The sequence below is a fragment of the Apodemus sylvaticus genome, chromosome 4 (genome assembly GCF_947179515.1).
Source record: "Apodemus sylvaticus chromosome 4, mApoSyl1.1, whole genome shotgun sequence".
Taxonomy (NCBI): Eukaryota; Metazoa; Chordata; class Mammalia; order Rodentia; family Muridae; genus Apodemus; species Apodemus sylvaticus.
Genome location: NC_067475.1, coordinates 116,088,483 through 116,103,571, shown reverse-complemented (window position 1 = coordinate 116,103,571; position 15,089 = coordinate 116,088,483). Strand labels below are relative to the sequence as shown.

The window sequence follows — 15,089 nt, the reverse complement described above, 5'->3', positions numbered from 1 at the left end:
GCGAAGACGCGTGGGCGGAGCGGGCTGAGTGGAATCCACGAGGCGCCCCACCGCCCACGTCGTGTCCGGGAGCGCGCAGCGGCCCCGCGCCATCCCCGGAGTCCGGGTCTGGGCTCTGCCTGGAGTACTCGATTGCACTCCGTAGTAAACAAAAGTATGGTCGCCGCCTCCACGCGGGTTTGCCTCCTAGCAATCCGAACACTGAGACGCCAGAGACTCAGAAGCACTTGAGAATTACAGAAAATAATAACGGAGATTGAAAAAAAACAGTGTGTGAGAAAGAAAAACACCCCACTGCCCCCCACCAACCTACTGCCGCCTCCCGGGGGAAAGCAGTTCCCGCCCAGGCACGCGTTCATTGGCTGCCTAGGCGGAGACTTAGCGCGTCCATTGGTCGCACAGCCTGTCAATCAGGGGCGGGGCGGCGCGCGCGCCGCCGCGGGCGGGGAGCTGCTGCAGATCCCGTAAGACGGGAGGCTGCGGAGTCGCTGCAGTCCCCGCCGCCGCCACATTCAACAGGCAGCAGCGCCGCTGTCGCGCGGCCGCGGGGAGCTAGAGCGGCCCGCGGCGTCCTCCCGTCTGCTTTAGCGTCCGCGGCCCTGTCAGCAAAGCAGGAACGTGGTGCCCGAGCTGCCGGGCTCCGCGGCCTGGTCCGTGCACCGTCCAAGGCACGAACTCGGAGGATCCTAGCCACCGGTGACCCAGCGAAGTTAAGTTCTGGGCGCGTCCGTCCGCTGCGCCGCGCCTGGTTCCCGGCGTGCGTCCGCCGTCTCCGCGGCCCCCAATCTCGTAGCGACAGTCGGGTCGCCCGCTCCGCGCCCCCGGTGGCCGCGTCTCCCGGTACTCTCTGCTGGTGGGGGAGGGGCAGGGGGCACCATGGCCGAAGCGCCCCAGGTGGTGGAGACCGACCCGGACTTCGAGCCGCTGCCGCGGCAGCGCTCCTGCACCTGGCCGCTGCCCAGGCCGGAGTTTAACCAGTCCAACTCGACCACCTCCAGCCCGGCGCCGTCGGGCGGCACGGCCGCCAACCCCGACGCCACGGCGAGCCTGGCCTCGGCGTCCGCTGTCAGTACTGACTTTATGAGCAACCTGAGCCTGCTGGAGGAGAGTGAGGACTTCGCACGGGCGCCGGGCTGCGTGGCCGTGGCGGCCGCAGCTGCCGCCGGCAGGGGCCTGTGCGGGGACTTCCAGGGCCCCGAGGCGGGCTGCGTGCACCCTGCGCCGCCGCAGCCCCCACCGACCGGGCCGCTGTCGCAGCCCCCACCGGTGCCTCCCGCCGCCGCGGGGCCACTCGCGGGACAGCCGCGCAAGACCAGTTCGTCGCGCCGCAACGCGTGGGGCAACCTGTCGTACGCCGACCTCATCACCAAGGCCATCGAGAGCTCTGCCGAGAAGAGGCTCACCCTGTCGCAGATCTACGAGTGGATGGTGAAGAGCGTGCCCTACTTCAAGGATAAGGGCGACAGCAACAGCTCGGCGGGCTGGAAGGTGAACGGCCTCCGGGCGGCCCTGGGTTGGGGTGCTGGGGGGAATGTGTTGGGGCTTGCGGAGGGTCGGCGGTGTGGGTGTTCGGGGCCCGGAAATGATGGGCGCACGGAGAGAGCGGGCGAGAAATGGCAGGTGTGGCGGGGGCTTCCCCGGGACCTGGAGCCAAATTTGGACCAGGTGCAGGCGAGGGAGTTCTAGAGGGACCCGGGGAGCGCTTGTTTGGGAACTTGAGTGACATGCCAGAGCGGGCGTGAAAGTTAGCTAGTTGTTGGAGCGAGGGGTTCCCTTCGAAGGGCTCTCCACTTGACACTCCGGACCTGCGAGGGGGTCGGGCGACTCCTCCGCCACACGGGCACCCACTCTCCCGACCCTTGGTCGCCAAGGTCTCCTCGGACCCCACAGCAGAGGTGACGGAGAGCACTGGAGACATCCCCCCTCCCACGCACACGCACGCGCGGGGCTCCCGCAGCTGGTGGGATAGTTAAACGCGCAGCTGGCTGAGCGTTGTGCCGGCCAGCAGTTGCCGAAGGTTGCCGAGGCCGGGGCAGATATGGTTTTATCCAAAGTGGCCTGAGCAGGTGGTCGAGCGTCCCCACTCACTGGGTACAGTCTCTATCGCGCGCAAGTGGGTGGCCAAGGCTTTTAGGCTCTGGGCAATCTAAAGTTCAAGTGTGACCCTTGGCCGGGGCGGGAGCAGGCGAGGAGGGAGGGACCCGGCGTACAGGAAGCTAGAACCTTTAAAGGGCCAGTGCCTCCAGGCTGGGAGGCCACACTTTTGCACCCAGAGAAAGGCTTCCGCCGTTGGGCTGGCGTGGGGAGGTCTGCTTTTAATTGAAAACCAAGAAGGTGCTAAGTGTGGCCAGATTATGCATGAGCGTTGGGGAGTGATTTCTCTTACCGTAAAGCATGGAGCTGTCTACCAGGGCTAGGCTGGGAGCCCTGAAGGGAGTATTTGGTGGAAGTCTTACGTGCTCACTTGGGGAATTACCAAAGACCTTTTGCCTCCAACAAGGAGGATTGGAGACTTAGGTGTCTTAAGGTACTTGTTTACCTTTCCGCAGGGAGAGACAGGTGACTCAGTGTGGACTGTGGCATCCCTACCACTGGAGGTTGGGGTGGTATAAGGGCTATGGCTTTTTGGGAGGAGAGAATCTTACCTAGAAGCCCCTCCAGCTGTGGACACCCTGGCTGCCAGTATCTCAGAGTCACAGGTGGAACATATATATCTTAAGATTATCCAGATTTTTCCCCTCCTGGTTTTTGGTTGTACAGCAGAACAGAGATTAGCCTTTACTGCATGATTGTCATAGCAGGGCGGTTTCACATACTCTGTCATCCCTGTGGTTAAAGTATCTAAAAGGTCAACTTACTCACCTCATACGAAAGTTCTTGTAGAGGGAGCCAGGGGTTGTTTTATTTTTCCCACAGTGTGTTTTAAAGATATATACAAGATATATATAAAGATATATTACCCTTACGTGCAATATTACCAAGTGTTCCAAAAGCAAAATACCTATTTTTCATATTCTAATTCACAAAATAGTTACTGTCTTTAAAATCCAATTTTACCTAACATTTGACGTTTCCGTACTTGACTGCGTGGCTTGTTCAAGGAGCTTCAACTGTTACATAAAGCATTTGCCGTTGAAAAAGAACCAAAAAACCAAAAAACTCTCAACCCTTGGGCACCCACAGTACAGTGTGTACTTAACACTCTCGTGTTCTTGGAAAGGGACACGGCCTATCTGAGTTTATGGGAGTGCCTTGCTTTAAGGATAAAGGATGCTTTGGGGGTATTTTTGGTTTTGTCTTTGAGACGGCATTGTGAAGATGACTTTTAAAATTAGTTCTTAGAAAAATAGGTTATGTCACAATATCTTTTTAGTTACTTTACTCCATTCTTCTGATTTCTTATTAATATGAGTTTAATGATTTATGTAATAAAATTTTCTCGTTGGCACCAAGAACCTAGACGCACAGGCGTTGGAGAGGTGAAGACCCAGCCACTGCAGCCTGAGTAGCTAGTGAGCTTTGGAGTAGGGAGCAGGTCACTGTGCTTTCAAAGGATGGATGCTTGACCATGAGAAGTTGGTCGGTGTGGTGTGAGCAAAATAGCAAGTGTGTTTTCAGTTTGAGTAAAGGGGTATTTTAAGAAGAAACATGAACGGTTGTAACTCATAACTAGTCTTCTGGTTAACGTTTCATAAGAATGAGTTCTGATACTTGTTAAAACTAAGTTTCACTCTCAGATCTGAGAACTCATAAAAGGAAGAAACTGTATTATGACTTACACTTGAAATCCTACAATGCAAATCAACCAGAGCTTAACTGTTTGAGTATGTATTAAGGTGTGACAGCTTTGGGATAGGCTATATTTCCTGTGATCAGCTATTTTATTGAGAATTATTAATTAAACTGTGTGAATCATTAATTTAGCTGTGTTTCATGGTGTACTTCCTAGGGCTTGCCTGAGAATATGAAAGTCTTTTGCAAAGGACATAGTAACTGGAAAGCTGTTAGTGTCCAAAATGTATTTTTAGAAAGTGAGATGTAGTTCAGTGGTGGCATCGTTTCTGACATGTAGGGCGCACTCCCTAACACTGTATAATCAACAGGGTGTGGCGGTACATGCCTTCAGTTGTAGCACAGAAATACAGGGAAATGATACATATTTGTATACACAGGTCAAACATTATGGAGAATAAATTAAAATTTTACAATTGGGCTTAATGAAACATATCTGATATTATGAAACTTGGGAATTGGAGGCCAGAGGATTGTAAATTAAGTGGCATTCCAAAGTTGTAATGTCCTGAGCCACTTAGGGCTGCATGACATAAGCTCTTGACACACAAAAAAAGAATGAACCAGGAAAAGACAAGAAAATGAAAGAAAAACAAAACCAAAACCTTTCAATGTTTAAAAAAGTGTTGAGCGTGTATGTACCTTTCCTGTTTTGGGGTGTGGTATCTAAGTAACATCTGTCTTAAACTGATGGTGCAAGCACACATCTGTCAACTGGTATGCACGTCTGTGTGTGTGGGGGGGAGGGGGGCTAGTGGGATGTCCTTCCTAGTCGCTGGGTGTCTTCCTGTGACAGATTTGGTCAGGTGAGCTCTAGGGATCTGCCTGCCTCTCATGCACACAGCTTTCTTATGCTGCATGGAACCAGAACACAGGCTCTCAAGCTTCTGAGGCAGACGCTGACTGACTGAGCTATCTCCCCCAGGCGCCTAATTTTAGTTTGGTTTTGGCTACAGTGGTCATAAGTAAGACTTAAAGTGGAACCTAACACTGGAAAACCCGGGATCTTTTAAACAGCCCAGTATTTGTAAATGATGAAACCTTCTTTCCACGACCTGTTTTTCTCACGCAGAAAACTTCCTAAAGCTTGGGAAGTAGCTTGCGAGCAGTCCTTCCTTCCTTCCTTCCTTCCTTCCTTCCTTCCTTCCTTCCTTCCTTCCTTCCTTCCTTCCTTCCTTCCTTCCTTCCTTCCTTCCAGTGGCGGTTTTGAGTTGACTCTCATTTATTGTTTTGACAGACTACCTGAAAGGATGTTTTAGGGCTGGGGTATAGTTGGTGGTGGCGTGCTTGCCTAGCTGGCATGCAGGAGGCCCTGGATTTTATTCCTGTGTGCCAAGTGCATGCTGGTGATCATGGCCTGTGGGAAGTGGAGGAAGAGTTTAAGGACATTCTTAGAAGACTATTTGACTGGAACATTTAGGATTTATTAAAGAGGGTTTTAGGTTTCTTTTTTTTCTTTCTTAATAAACTAGTTCAGCTACTTGTTAATTTTGGGAGAAATTTCTTTTTTTTTTTTAATCAATAAAATGGTAGTGCTAGTGTATTTTCTATATCTTTAAATTTGTCTTTAGTCTTCAATTCAGCTAATGTATAGCCACAGAAATCTGACAGGAGGATGACTGCTAAATTGCACACACTGACCATTGAACTAAGAGAGCCCTGAGGTGGGTCGGAGGACTTTATGGTATCTTTCCTACTTCTTGTTTATTATTTTTAAAATACTTACCTTACTGTAAGTGTGCCACCTGTGTGTATGCAGCCATGGAGGCCAGAAGAGGTGTTGGGTGCCCTGGAACTGGAGTTATAAATGGTGTGAGACAGGATGTAGGTACTGCTAAGCAAGCCTTGGTCCTCTCCAAAAGGAGTGAGTGGTCTTAATCTCTGAGCCACCTCTCCTGCCCTGTTTCTAGCATCTGTTGCTTTTTCTCTTCCTGGTCACAAATTGCCTTAAAACCATTTTTATATTCAGTCAAAACCCTCAGAACTACAATATGCTAACTACATAAGGACAGGAAGATGAAGAAAGAATGAGCTAAGTATATGTGTCTTACTTGCTAAATGCTAAAGCATTTTAGAAATTTGAGTCATGTATCTAACCCCACTAACAGGAACACCATAGACAGCAAGCCCATCCTCCCCACCCCCACTGAAAATAGACACCAAATCTGAAAAGTATAGGAACGTTATTGTTTTCACCTATGAACTTTTTCTCATGTTTACTGTTTTTTAATTGCATTTTGTATTGCTTAAGGATTTTTTCATACATGTATATATGGGTTTTGATAAATCATACCTACCTTTCCTTCCCTCCCTGTTTCCCCACTACTTTCACTCCTAGCTTCATGTGCTGTGGTGGTAAAGTCAGTGTCCTTCATGCTGTCTGTATGTGCCTGGGTGTAGTGGGCACCTTCCCCTAGAAGGCACTGGCGGCCGTCAATAGCTTCTCAGCTAAGAGTGGGGCTTTGAGTCCCTCCCACAGCCATGCTGGGGTTTGGGCTGGCTGACCTTGTGTTGGTCTTATGCATGCAGTCATAGCCACTGTGAGTTCATGTGTACAGTGGCTCTGTCATGCCCAGCAAATGACCATTTTGCCCTAGATGGCTACTGCCTGTCCGCTCTTCAGGGAAGAGATGTCTCATCTCTTCAGGGATGAGAAGCGACTATGGTGAGTGTGGAGATGAGAAAATCTATGGTTAATAAGATAACTTGGAGGACAGTTTATTAGTATGTTCATTTTGGCATGGTAATAATTCCAGATTCTTCCCTAGCAGCGGTGACCTAGGTAGCCGTGGGCTTGGCCTAGTAACTAGTACCAGGCATGAGTCCCATTTTGAGAAACAGGCTTTAAATCTAGTTAGAATGTAGTTGGCTGCTCCCATACTATTCATGCTACTGCTTGCCAGGTGGCCATTGTTTGAGCTTTCAGAAGTCACAGTAGGTATGAATGTATAAGACTGTTCTCTCCTAATGGCGTGCATAGAACCTTCCAGCATGATGAAGCTAGCCAGTAAGAATGAAGTGTCTGGTTTGATTTCTTCATATCCTGTGACCTAGATATGTAGTATCTTTAGCAATAGAGTCTTATTGTCAAGTTCTGGATGGTAATTAAAAGCATGGCAATAGCTGTCATCTCTTGTTTTAGGGGAAGGGGCATTTATGGAGCCCTGATGACCGACAATTTAACATGAGGTAGTTGGTACCTGGGACTGGGGTTTTTACCTGATAGCTTAGTATCTAGGGGAGGCATTGTGCCACCGTCTGCTGTTTTAGGAGGGTATCATTTAAATGTGCTTATATGTGTATATGTGTGTCTGTAGGAGACATCTGCAGTAGTAGGTTTCTGCACAGCTTTTTCAAATGTCTTTTGTGTTCGTCGTCCTTCCCCGTGCCCCCTCCTCTACCCTGCCCTCCTCCCATCTCCGTGTTCCTCTCACTTCCCTGTCTGCCTTCATACACCTGAGCCCCATTCCCTTCTCTGAAATCTAAATCCTCTGTGGCCCCTTGCTAATTTCCTGACTTCTGTAATTTCCAATTTAAACACACACATCTGAAGATTCACAGCTAGCCATCACATGTGCCCGTTATTTCCAGGTCCATCCATTTAGCTGTGAATTTCATAATTTAATTTTTCTTTGTAGCTGAATGTTTTTTATTGAATATTTGCATTGTTCATCGGGATGGCTGTTAAGGTCGTTGCATTTCCCGGGCATTGTGGATTAGCAGCAGTGAACATGGATGAACAGATGTCTCTAGTAGGATATAGACTGCTTGAGAGTAAGGCCAAAACTGGGATAGCAAAATGAGAGGTAGATCTGTTTCTGGCCTTTTGAGGAAACCACGCTTTGCCATAGTGGATGTCCCAGATTGCACTCAGTTTTTCTTTTTGTTAAGATAGTGTCTCACTGCGTATCCCAGACTGGTCTGGAACTGACTATTTAGACCAGGTTGGCTTCCAACTCAAAACTTCACCTGCTTCTGCCTCCCAAGTACCAGCATTAAAGCTGTATACCCTACCAACTAACTGCACTCTTGTCAATATTGCGCTCTTTTCAATATGCGTAATAAAATTTATATGTATATATTTTTATTTTGGTCATTCTGATTGGAATAAGATGAAATCTCAAAGTAGTTTTAATTTGCATTCCCTGATTGCTAAGGATGTCACACATTTTAAAAACTATTTCTCAGCCATCTGTATTCTTTTGAGAACTCTAGTTTCATGCTCCAATTTTTAATTGTATATGTGTGTGTGTGTTGATTTATTTGTTTTTTTTAGTTCTTTGTATATTCTAAATACTAACCTTATGTTAGTCTAGTAGTTGTTAAAAATGTTTTTTCCCATTTCCTCTTCTGGAATGTTGGTGTCCTTTATTGTAAAGAATGTTTTTAGTTCATGAAATGATGACTTTAATGCCTACAATCCTTTCCTGGGCCTATAGTTGAAACAATCTTACTTCCCCCTCTAACAGGTTCAGGGTATCTGGTCTTATTTTGAGGTCCTTGATCATCGGGAATTGAGTTTTGTTCAGGCGAAGGATCTGGTTTCATTCTTCTACATGTTGCTGTCCTATTTCACGAGCACCATTTGTTGAAGATACTGTCTTTTTTCCAATGTGTATTTTTGACCTTTTATCTAAAATCAGTTGGCTGTAGGAGCACTGTGTTCAACTGGCACACTTGTCTGCCTGTCTGCCTGTCTGTCTGTCTTTATGCCAGTACCATGCTGTTTATTACTATAGCTCTATAACTTAGAATCAGATGGTGAAACCTTCCATGTTTTTTATTATTGAGGATTGTTTTTTGCTCTCTTGGGTTCTTTGTGTTTCTTTACGAGTTTTGAGATGATTATTTCTCATCTTTTTGTTGAGTTTTGAGATTTTGATGGATTATATTGAATCAGTAGATTGTTTTGGGTGGAGTAGCCATTTTCTCATTAATTCTCCTAGTCTGTGAGTGGGAGTTTGTCATGAATCTCATTGTTATGACTGTTTAAATTATTTACTTCATCTTGGATTAACTTTGGCCCTATGCAGCCAGAGAATCATCCATTTCTTTATAAAGTGTCCCTTTTCACCTTTAATTGTATTAATTTTGGTCTTTTAGAATTTTGACTAGTTGGGCTAAAGATTTGTTAATCTTAATCTTTATTTATTTCTTCATATTGATTTTTAATTTCTATCATTAATTTCAACCTGATTGTTTTTCTGGCATGTCAAGTTACTATCTTGGGATCTCTGTCTCTTTTAAAGGCATTTTTAGTTCTGTCTTTGGGTATCATAGATTCTGGTATGATGAGTTTAGATTTTCATTCAATTCTTGAAATCTCAAAGGTTTTCCTAGATCAGCTGTCATTTAGTTTTCATAAGTTTGTATTATTTCTGCAGTTGCTTTTGCTGTTGAGTCCATTGAGGTCTCACAGACTGGCTATAGGATGTTACTTTTAGTTTCCCTGTGTTTAAGAGTTGCTTCATGTCCTGATATGTGACTGATTTTGAGGCAGCTCCGTGTCTGCAGAGAAGAGTGTGTCTTCACATTGGTTACATCTCTGCTGCCCTGCACGCCAGCATGGTACAAAATACGGTCACCTGGAAACAAGGAGCCGCAAGAAAATGCCTCTATCAGATTGGCTTGTAAGCCACTTGGTGGGACATTTTCTTGTTTAATGATTAATGTGGTGGGTCCTGCCCACTGTAGGTGCTGCTGCTGCGCTTGGCCCGTGGGTGCTCTGGCGTTGAAAGCAAGTGAGCGAGCCAGTAAGCAGCCTGCTTCATTGACTCCACTTCAGCTCTTCTCCGGGCTCTCTTCTGCAGCCCCTGCCTTCTCTTCCCTCAGTTGGCTCCATGTGTTGGGCTTTGCCAGTCCTTTATCAGAGATAGAAAGAAACTAAGGCAGGTTTGTGTCTGACTGCACTGGCGGAGGGTAAAGCTGTCAGGCAGGGAGGAATGGCCACCCTAGGGAGAACAGTGCTGCAGGAGCGAGCAGGAAGGCGGCTGATGGCTTCATCAACAGACAGAGAAAACAGAAGGGGAGGGGGTAAGGCATGCCTGCTAATGTCCTTCCTCCAGAAAGACAGCCCTGTCTCCTTCAGGTACCATCACCTCCACAAACCACCAGCTGAGGAACTGTTGTGAAGAGACCTGCGACCAAGGAGAGACAGACAAATAGACAGACAGAGGCTAGACTAGCCCTGGCGTGGGCTTTTGAAACCTCAAAGCCCACCTCCATTGACCCAGTCCTTCCAATAAGGCCACACCTACTCTAGCAAATACTTCTAAACCTTCCAAAGAGTTTTACTCCCTGGTGAAATATATGTGCTTGGGAGCCATTTTTGTTAACCCACCACAGGGACTGGGTGTTTCAATTCAGAGACATTTCTTACCCAGAAACCACAATTATTTATTAGTGCTTGGGTGGGGTGTTCTGTAAATGCCAGTTAGGTCCATTTGATATGTGATGTTATTTAATGTCTCTGTTTAGTTTTTGTCTAAATGACCTTTTTGCTTGTTTGTTTGTTTGGTGAGATTATTTTATTTATGTGTATGGGTATTTTTGGTTCTGTTTGCTTGGAATGCCCTTTTTCATCCTTTGAATTTAAGTTGGTGTTGAGGTGTGTTTCTTGGAGGCAGCAAAAAAGTATAAGGCCCATTTTCTAATCCAGTCTTACAGTCTGTATCTTTTGTTAGAGAATTGGGACAATTAATATGAATAGTTATCAATTCCTGTCATTTCGATGGTCTTGTGCTGCATTCTCAGACCTCTTAAGTGTCTTGGCATTGTCTATTCCTTGTTAGTGCTTGGGTGTGTTTGTCCTCTTTAGACCCAAGTACCCTCTGTGGAGCTGGCTTTAGTGTTTACAGAGTCCTTCAGTTCACTTTATCATGGAAAATTTTAATTTTCCTTCAGTTTTAAAAGATAGTTTCGCTGAGTATAACATTCTAGGCTGACAGGATCTTCTTCGGAACTTGGCCTTCTGGTGCCCAGGTGTTACCCTGATGGACCAGTGTCATGTGACTTGACCTGGCTGTCTCTCCTACAGCGTGCTCTGTCCTTTCCTCCTCTTGTGTCTTCAGTGTTTTCAGTGATGTCAGGGAGTTTCTTTTCTGGTCCTGTCCATTGGTGCTCTGTACCAGCACGAACATCTCATTCTTTAGAGTTGGGACATCTTCTCCTGTGGTTTTATTGGCACTATTTTCTGTGCCTGTAATTTGAAGGTTAGGCAGTTTCCCATGTTCTCTCTGTAGCTTACAGACTGTTTGCACGTTCCTCACAGACTGACTGAGTGAGCCCGTCGCTTTCCTTCGTTGGCTGCTCTGTCTTCCACTGACACGTTTTGTTCATGACTCTTTCACTCACAGGTTTACTTAGCTTAATGTTTGGTTTTGGTTTCAGCTTAAATTCAGTGTGGGCCTTGAGGTGCAGCTGTGTTTCCCTGTCTTCAGTTGCCTTCCCTTTCTCACTCATCTTTTCTAGGTTGTCTTGGATGACACACTGGTCTTTGAGTGGTTTGGACATAGTTATAATCATTTCTTAAATTCTTCTGAAGTTCTTCTAGGCGGTTCATCCATTACTACAGATTCGTAATTTTTGGAGAAGATATGTTAAAGATGATTGGTTTTGTTGTTTGTTTGTTTTTTTGGTTTTGGCTTTGGTTGTGGTTTTTTGAGACAGAGTTTCTCTGTGTAGCCCTGGGTGTTCTGGACCACAGGGTGGCCTTCAACTGAAGACATCTGCCTGCCTCTGCCTCCTGAGTGCTGGGATTAAACACCTGTGCCTGACCAATGTTTGTTCTTTAGAAAAAAAGAGACATTTCTTCTTTCTCCTCTTACTCCCCCTCTCTTCCCTTCTTCCCTCACACTTCTCCACTTTTTATTTTATTTTTTATTCTTTTAGATTGGGCCTTATGTAGGCCACACTGTCCTCAAAGTCAGTACATAGCTGAGAATGGCGCCCTTGTTTTCCGACATCAGCCTCCCAAGGCTGAGTCTGACAGGTGCGCTGCTGTACTTGGGTGGAGAAGAGAGGTTCTTAGTTGAAGTTAGCAACCTCAAAATAAGTTAATAGCAGTTGTGTGGGATTTACAATCCTGAATGAGTTAATAAGATGCCTTATAATTTAAATGTGAGCTGTCATTGCATTAGTGATAAGTTAGATGTCTTTGACACCTTTCTCATTATAGTGCATTATTTTATCCATTGGCCTGAGTATAGAAATGAGATGTTTCAGTTGATACTAAAGCTCTTAGATGTGGTTAGGCCAAACCTCAAATCAATACCAGATGACCCAAAATGATGCCAGCTGACTACATTAAATATGTTCAGAATACCAGAGGAAGTCTGACTAGTTTGTAATTACCATTGTGTTTGCTTATACTGAGCAAGCACTTTACCGCCGAGCTATATCTTCCCTTCTCTCCCCTCCCCTCTTCTCTTTTTTGAAACAGGGTCTCCAGTGTGTGGCCCAGGCTGACAGTGAACTTAAGACCCTCTTTAGCTTCCCCAGTAGCTGGTGTTACATATAGCAGTGTGCCATCAGGACTGTCCACAGTAAAACTGGGCTGTGGCATCTCAGAAGGCATACATACAGATTATTAAAACAAAGCAACCATTTTAGAGACAATGAAGCTGCTTTAGCAGTGTGTTTACACCAGTATTGGGGGATACGGTTTGTTTGAAGGATACTCTGCTGGGGAGTGGGAGACAGACCCCAACCAAAGAACTCGCTCCTGGGAGGTTTTATGTGTATGTTACCTTCTCCATAGAGAAAGCAGCTTTTAGAGCACAGTAGTTGAGTGCACTTGCATGATGGTTTATTATACCAGGCTAAGCGGGCAATCAACTGATTGAAAATTTTGAATCAGTATTTGTTTTTAGATCCAGTGCAGTTACGAATTTCAACCTGTTCCCATACTCTACTCTAATCCTTCACTCTAAGTAGAGCGATACCTCAAGTATCTTTGACCTTTAAGTTGTGTCTGTTTGATTGTAATCTGCAGTGGGAAAAGTATAGGGTATTATGTGCCTCAGGGAGGGGAGGGAGGTCCTCTTGTAGATCTGGGGAGGAGTACATTTCTACCAAGATCCCTGCACTTCTGACATGTTGAGGTGAGTTCTTTAATTGCTGGGATAAAGCCACACCTACCTTTGTAGAGAGTGGTACCGCTGGTGTCCCATCTACAACAAAATCCCCAGGAGACTTGCTGCTGTGCACAGGAAGCCACCTCAGCCACCTGTGGAAACTCTTGAGGTTGCCCCTTCTTTGTCAGTGATTTAGTTCAGCTACTGTAGTTCTCTGAGGATGAAGACTCTGCCTTGATGAGACATTTGTCTATTACAGTGTGTCTGTCATTCTGTGTGGCATCAGACCCTGAGTCTAAGGACGTAGCCAGGACCTTAGCAGCCCAGCTCTTCTGAGCTCAGTGAGGCTGTGGCGAGGAGAGAGGAGGGGTCTGCTTCCAGGTGTCTCCTGGGAATAAAGAGAGTTCTCGACTACACAGGTTTTCCCAATTGCTGTTCCTCACAAAACTGGAAAACAGGTACTGGTTTTGTGAATTACTACTTAGATCAGAAACTTATTAAATATTCAGTTGGAGGAAAAAATGTTTTTTTTTTTGTTTATAACCATGTTTCTCCCCATCTTTACGCTGTTCAAGTACTTATTTCACTTTGTGAGGTGCCTTCATTATTGAGTTTCCCAGTTAATACTTCAAAACATAACTAAGTGTGCCAGATATCTGATCTCATACAACAGGCTCCTGGTGTAGCTGCTGTAGAAGAGCCATCGTTGAAGTAAAGTTCTAGTCTCAAGCTGGGAGGGGCCTAAGGAGAGAAGATGAGGGAAGGGAAAGTGGTTTAAGTTATGTGGGAAATATTGATTGTCTTTTCAGTGGCCCCACATTCCAAGGAGTTAGCAGAGGCATGGAGAGAGCCTTTCCTCTTTATTAGCTTCCTTTCAGGGTCCCCCACCCCTTTTGGTTGTTTGTTTTAATATTTATTTATTTTATGTATGGATACTCTGTTGCTATCTTCAGACACACCAGAAGAGGGCATCAAATCCCATTACGGATGGTTGTGAGCCACCACGTGGTTGCTGGGAATTGAACTCAGGACCTCTGAAGAGCAGTCAGTGCTCTCAACCCCTGAGCCAGTGGCCTCTTCCTTCCTTTTTATATCTATTTTTTGTTTAAACATTTTAAAGCCGCACGCCCCACACCTTTTAAGTTTTATGTGTGAGTATATTACTGCATGTGTCCAGTGCCTTCAGAGGCCAGGGGAGGGCATGGATGTCCTGGGACTGGAGTTCCAGGTAGCTCTAAGCTACCATGTGTGCTGGGAATTTAACTGAGGTCGTCTGCAAGAGCAGCTGGTGCTCTTAACTGCTGAACCTCTCTCCTCTCTCTCTTCCCTTTTTAAATCTGGAAAACTATTGTCTTCCTCCTCAGTGCTTCTGAACCAGAAGTCTGCTGTGCAAGTGGACAAGGGGAAAGCCTTCTTGCCCAGTGAGAAATCTTCACACACATAAAGGGGCTTTGCAAGGTGGCAAAAGCAGGAGTTAGAAGACACTGCATTCTGCATCTGAGGAGCACTGCATCGAGATCTCTAATTTGGGGAGAGAAGTTACAGAATCACTCAATTTTCAACATTGCAAATATTGTGTCCTTGAAAGCTTTTGAAAACAAAACCCTGTAAACATTTGTAAAAGTGTCGGATACTTAAGATAGTTTGGTTGCTTGGAGTCAAGATCAAAGAATATGGTTTAACTAGAGATCTTATTTATTTTTTTTTTTGGCAGATTCTTGAGTTAGGAATGGTCAAAATTTGGAGTTTACTATCTCATGACCCACTATCTCTGCATAGAGACTGCAGAGAAGTGTGTGTGTGTGTGTGTGTGTGTGTCTGTCTGTCTGTCTGTCTGTGTGCGCGCGCAGGCACTGCGGCTTTACCAGATGATGTAGCTTTATGGCTCCTGGAACAGGCTGTCACAGAAGTGAGAGTGCAGTGCCTGTTGGCCTCAGTCCTCTTACAACTCCAAGACAAGTTACTACACTTACCCGCCTGGATTTCTCCAGGGCTAATTCCCAGGGGCGGGGCTAGGATGCCAAGGAGAGAGCTGCTGGCACAGCTCACAAACCACCTATCCACTGAGGTGGCTGCGGACTGGGCGGCTAGCTGCTTGTCTCTAAATCTAATAGAAAATATTACTTCCTGAATAGGTAAATAAAGTATCTACATATCATAAAATCTACTTGCAATGAATAAAAAACGCCCCCCGCCTCGTGTACCATCTTAAAGCTCCTCCCT

The 15,089-nt window shown here is 46.0% G+C and overlaps 1 protein-coding gene across 1 annotated transcript in view; it reads left to right on the top strand.

Annotated features, from left to right (window-relative positions):
- The first annotated feature begins 455 nt into the window (after positions 1 to 455).
- Positions 456 to 15,089, top strand: part of Foxo1 (forkhead box O1) — a 79,958-nt gene continuing 65,324 nt past the window's right edge. Inside the window, exon 1 of the mRNA XM_052180536.1 lies at positions 456 to 1,488. Within this exon, the coding sequence (XP_052036496.1) occupies positions 877 to 1,488 (612 nt within the window). The 5' untranslated portion in view covers positions 456 to 876. The remainder of the gene's footprint in view (positions 1,489 to 15,089) is intronic.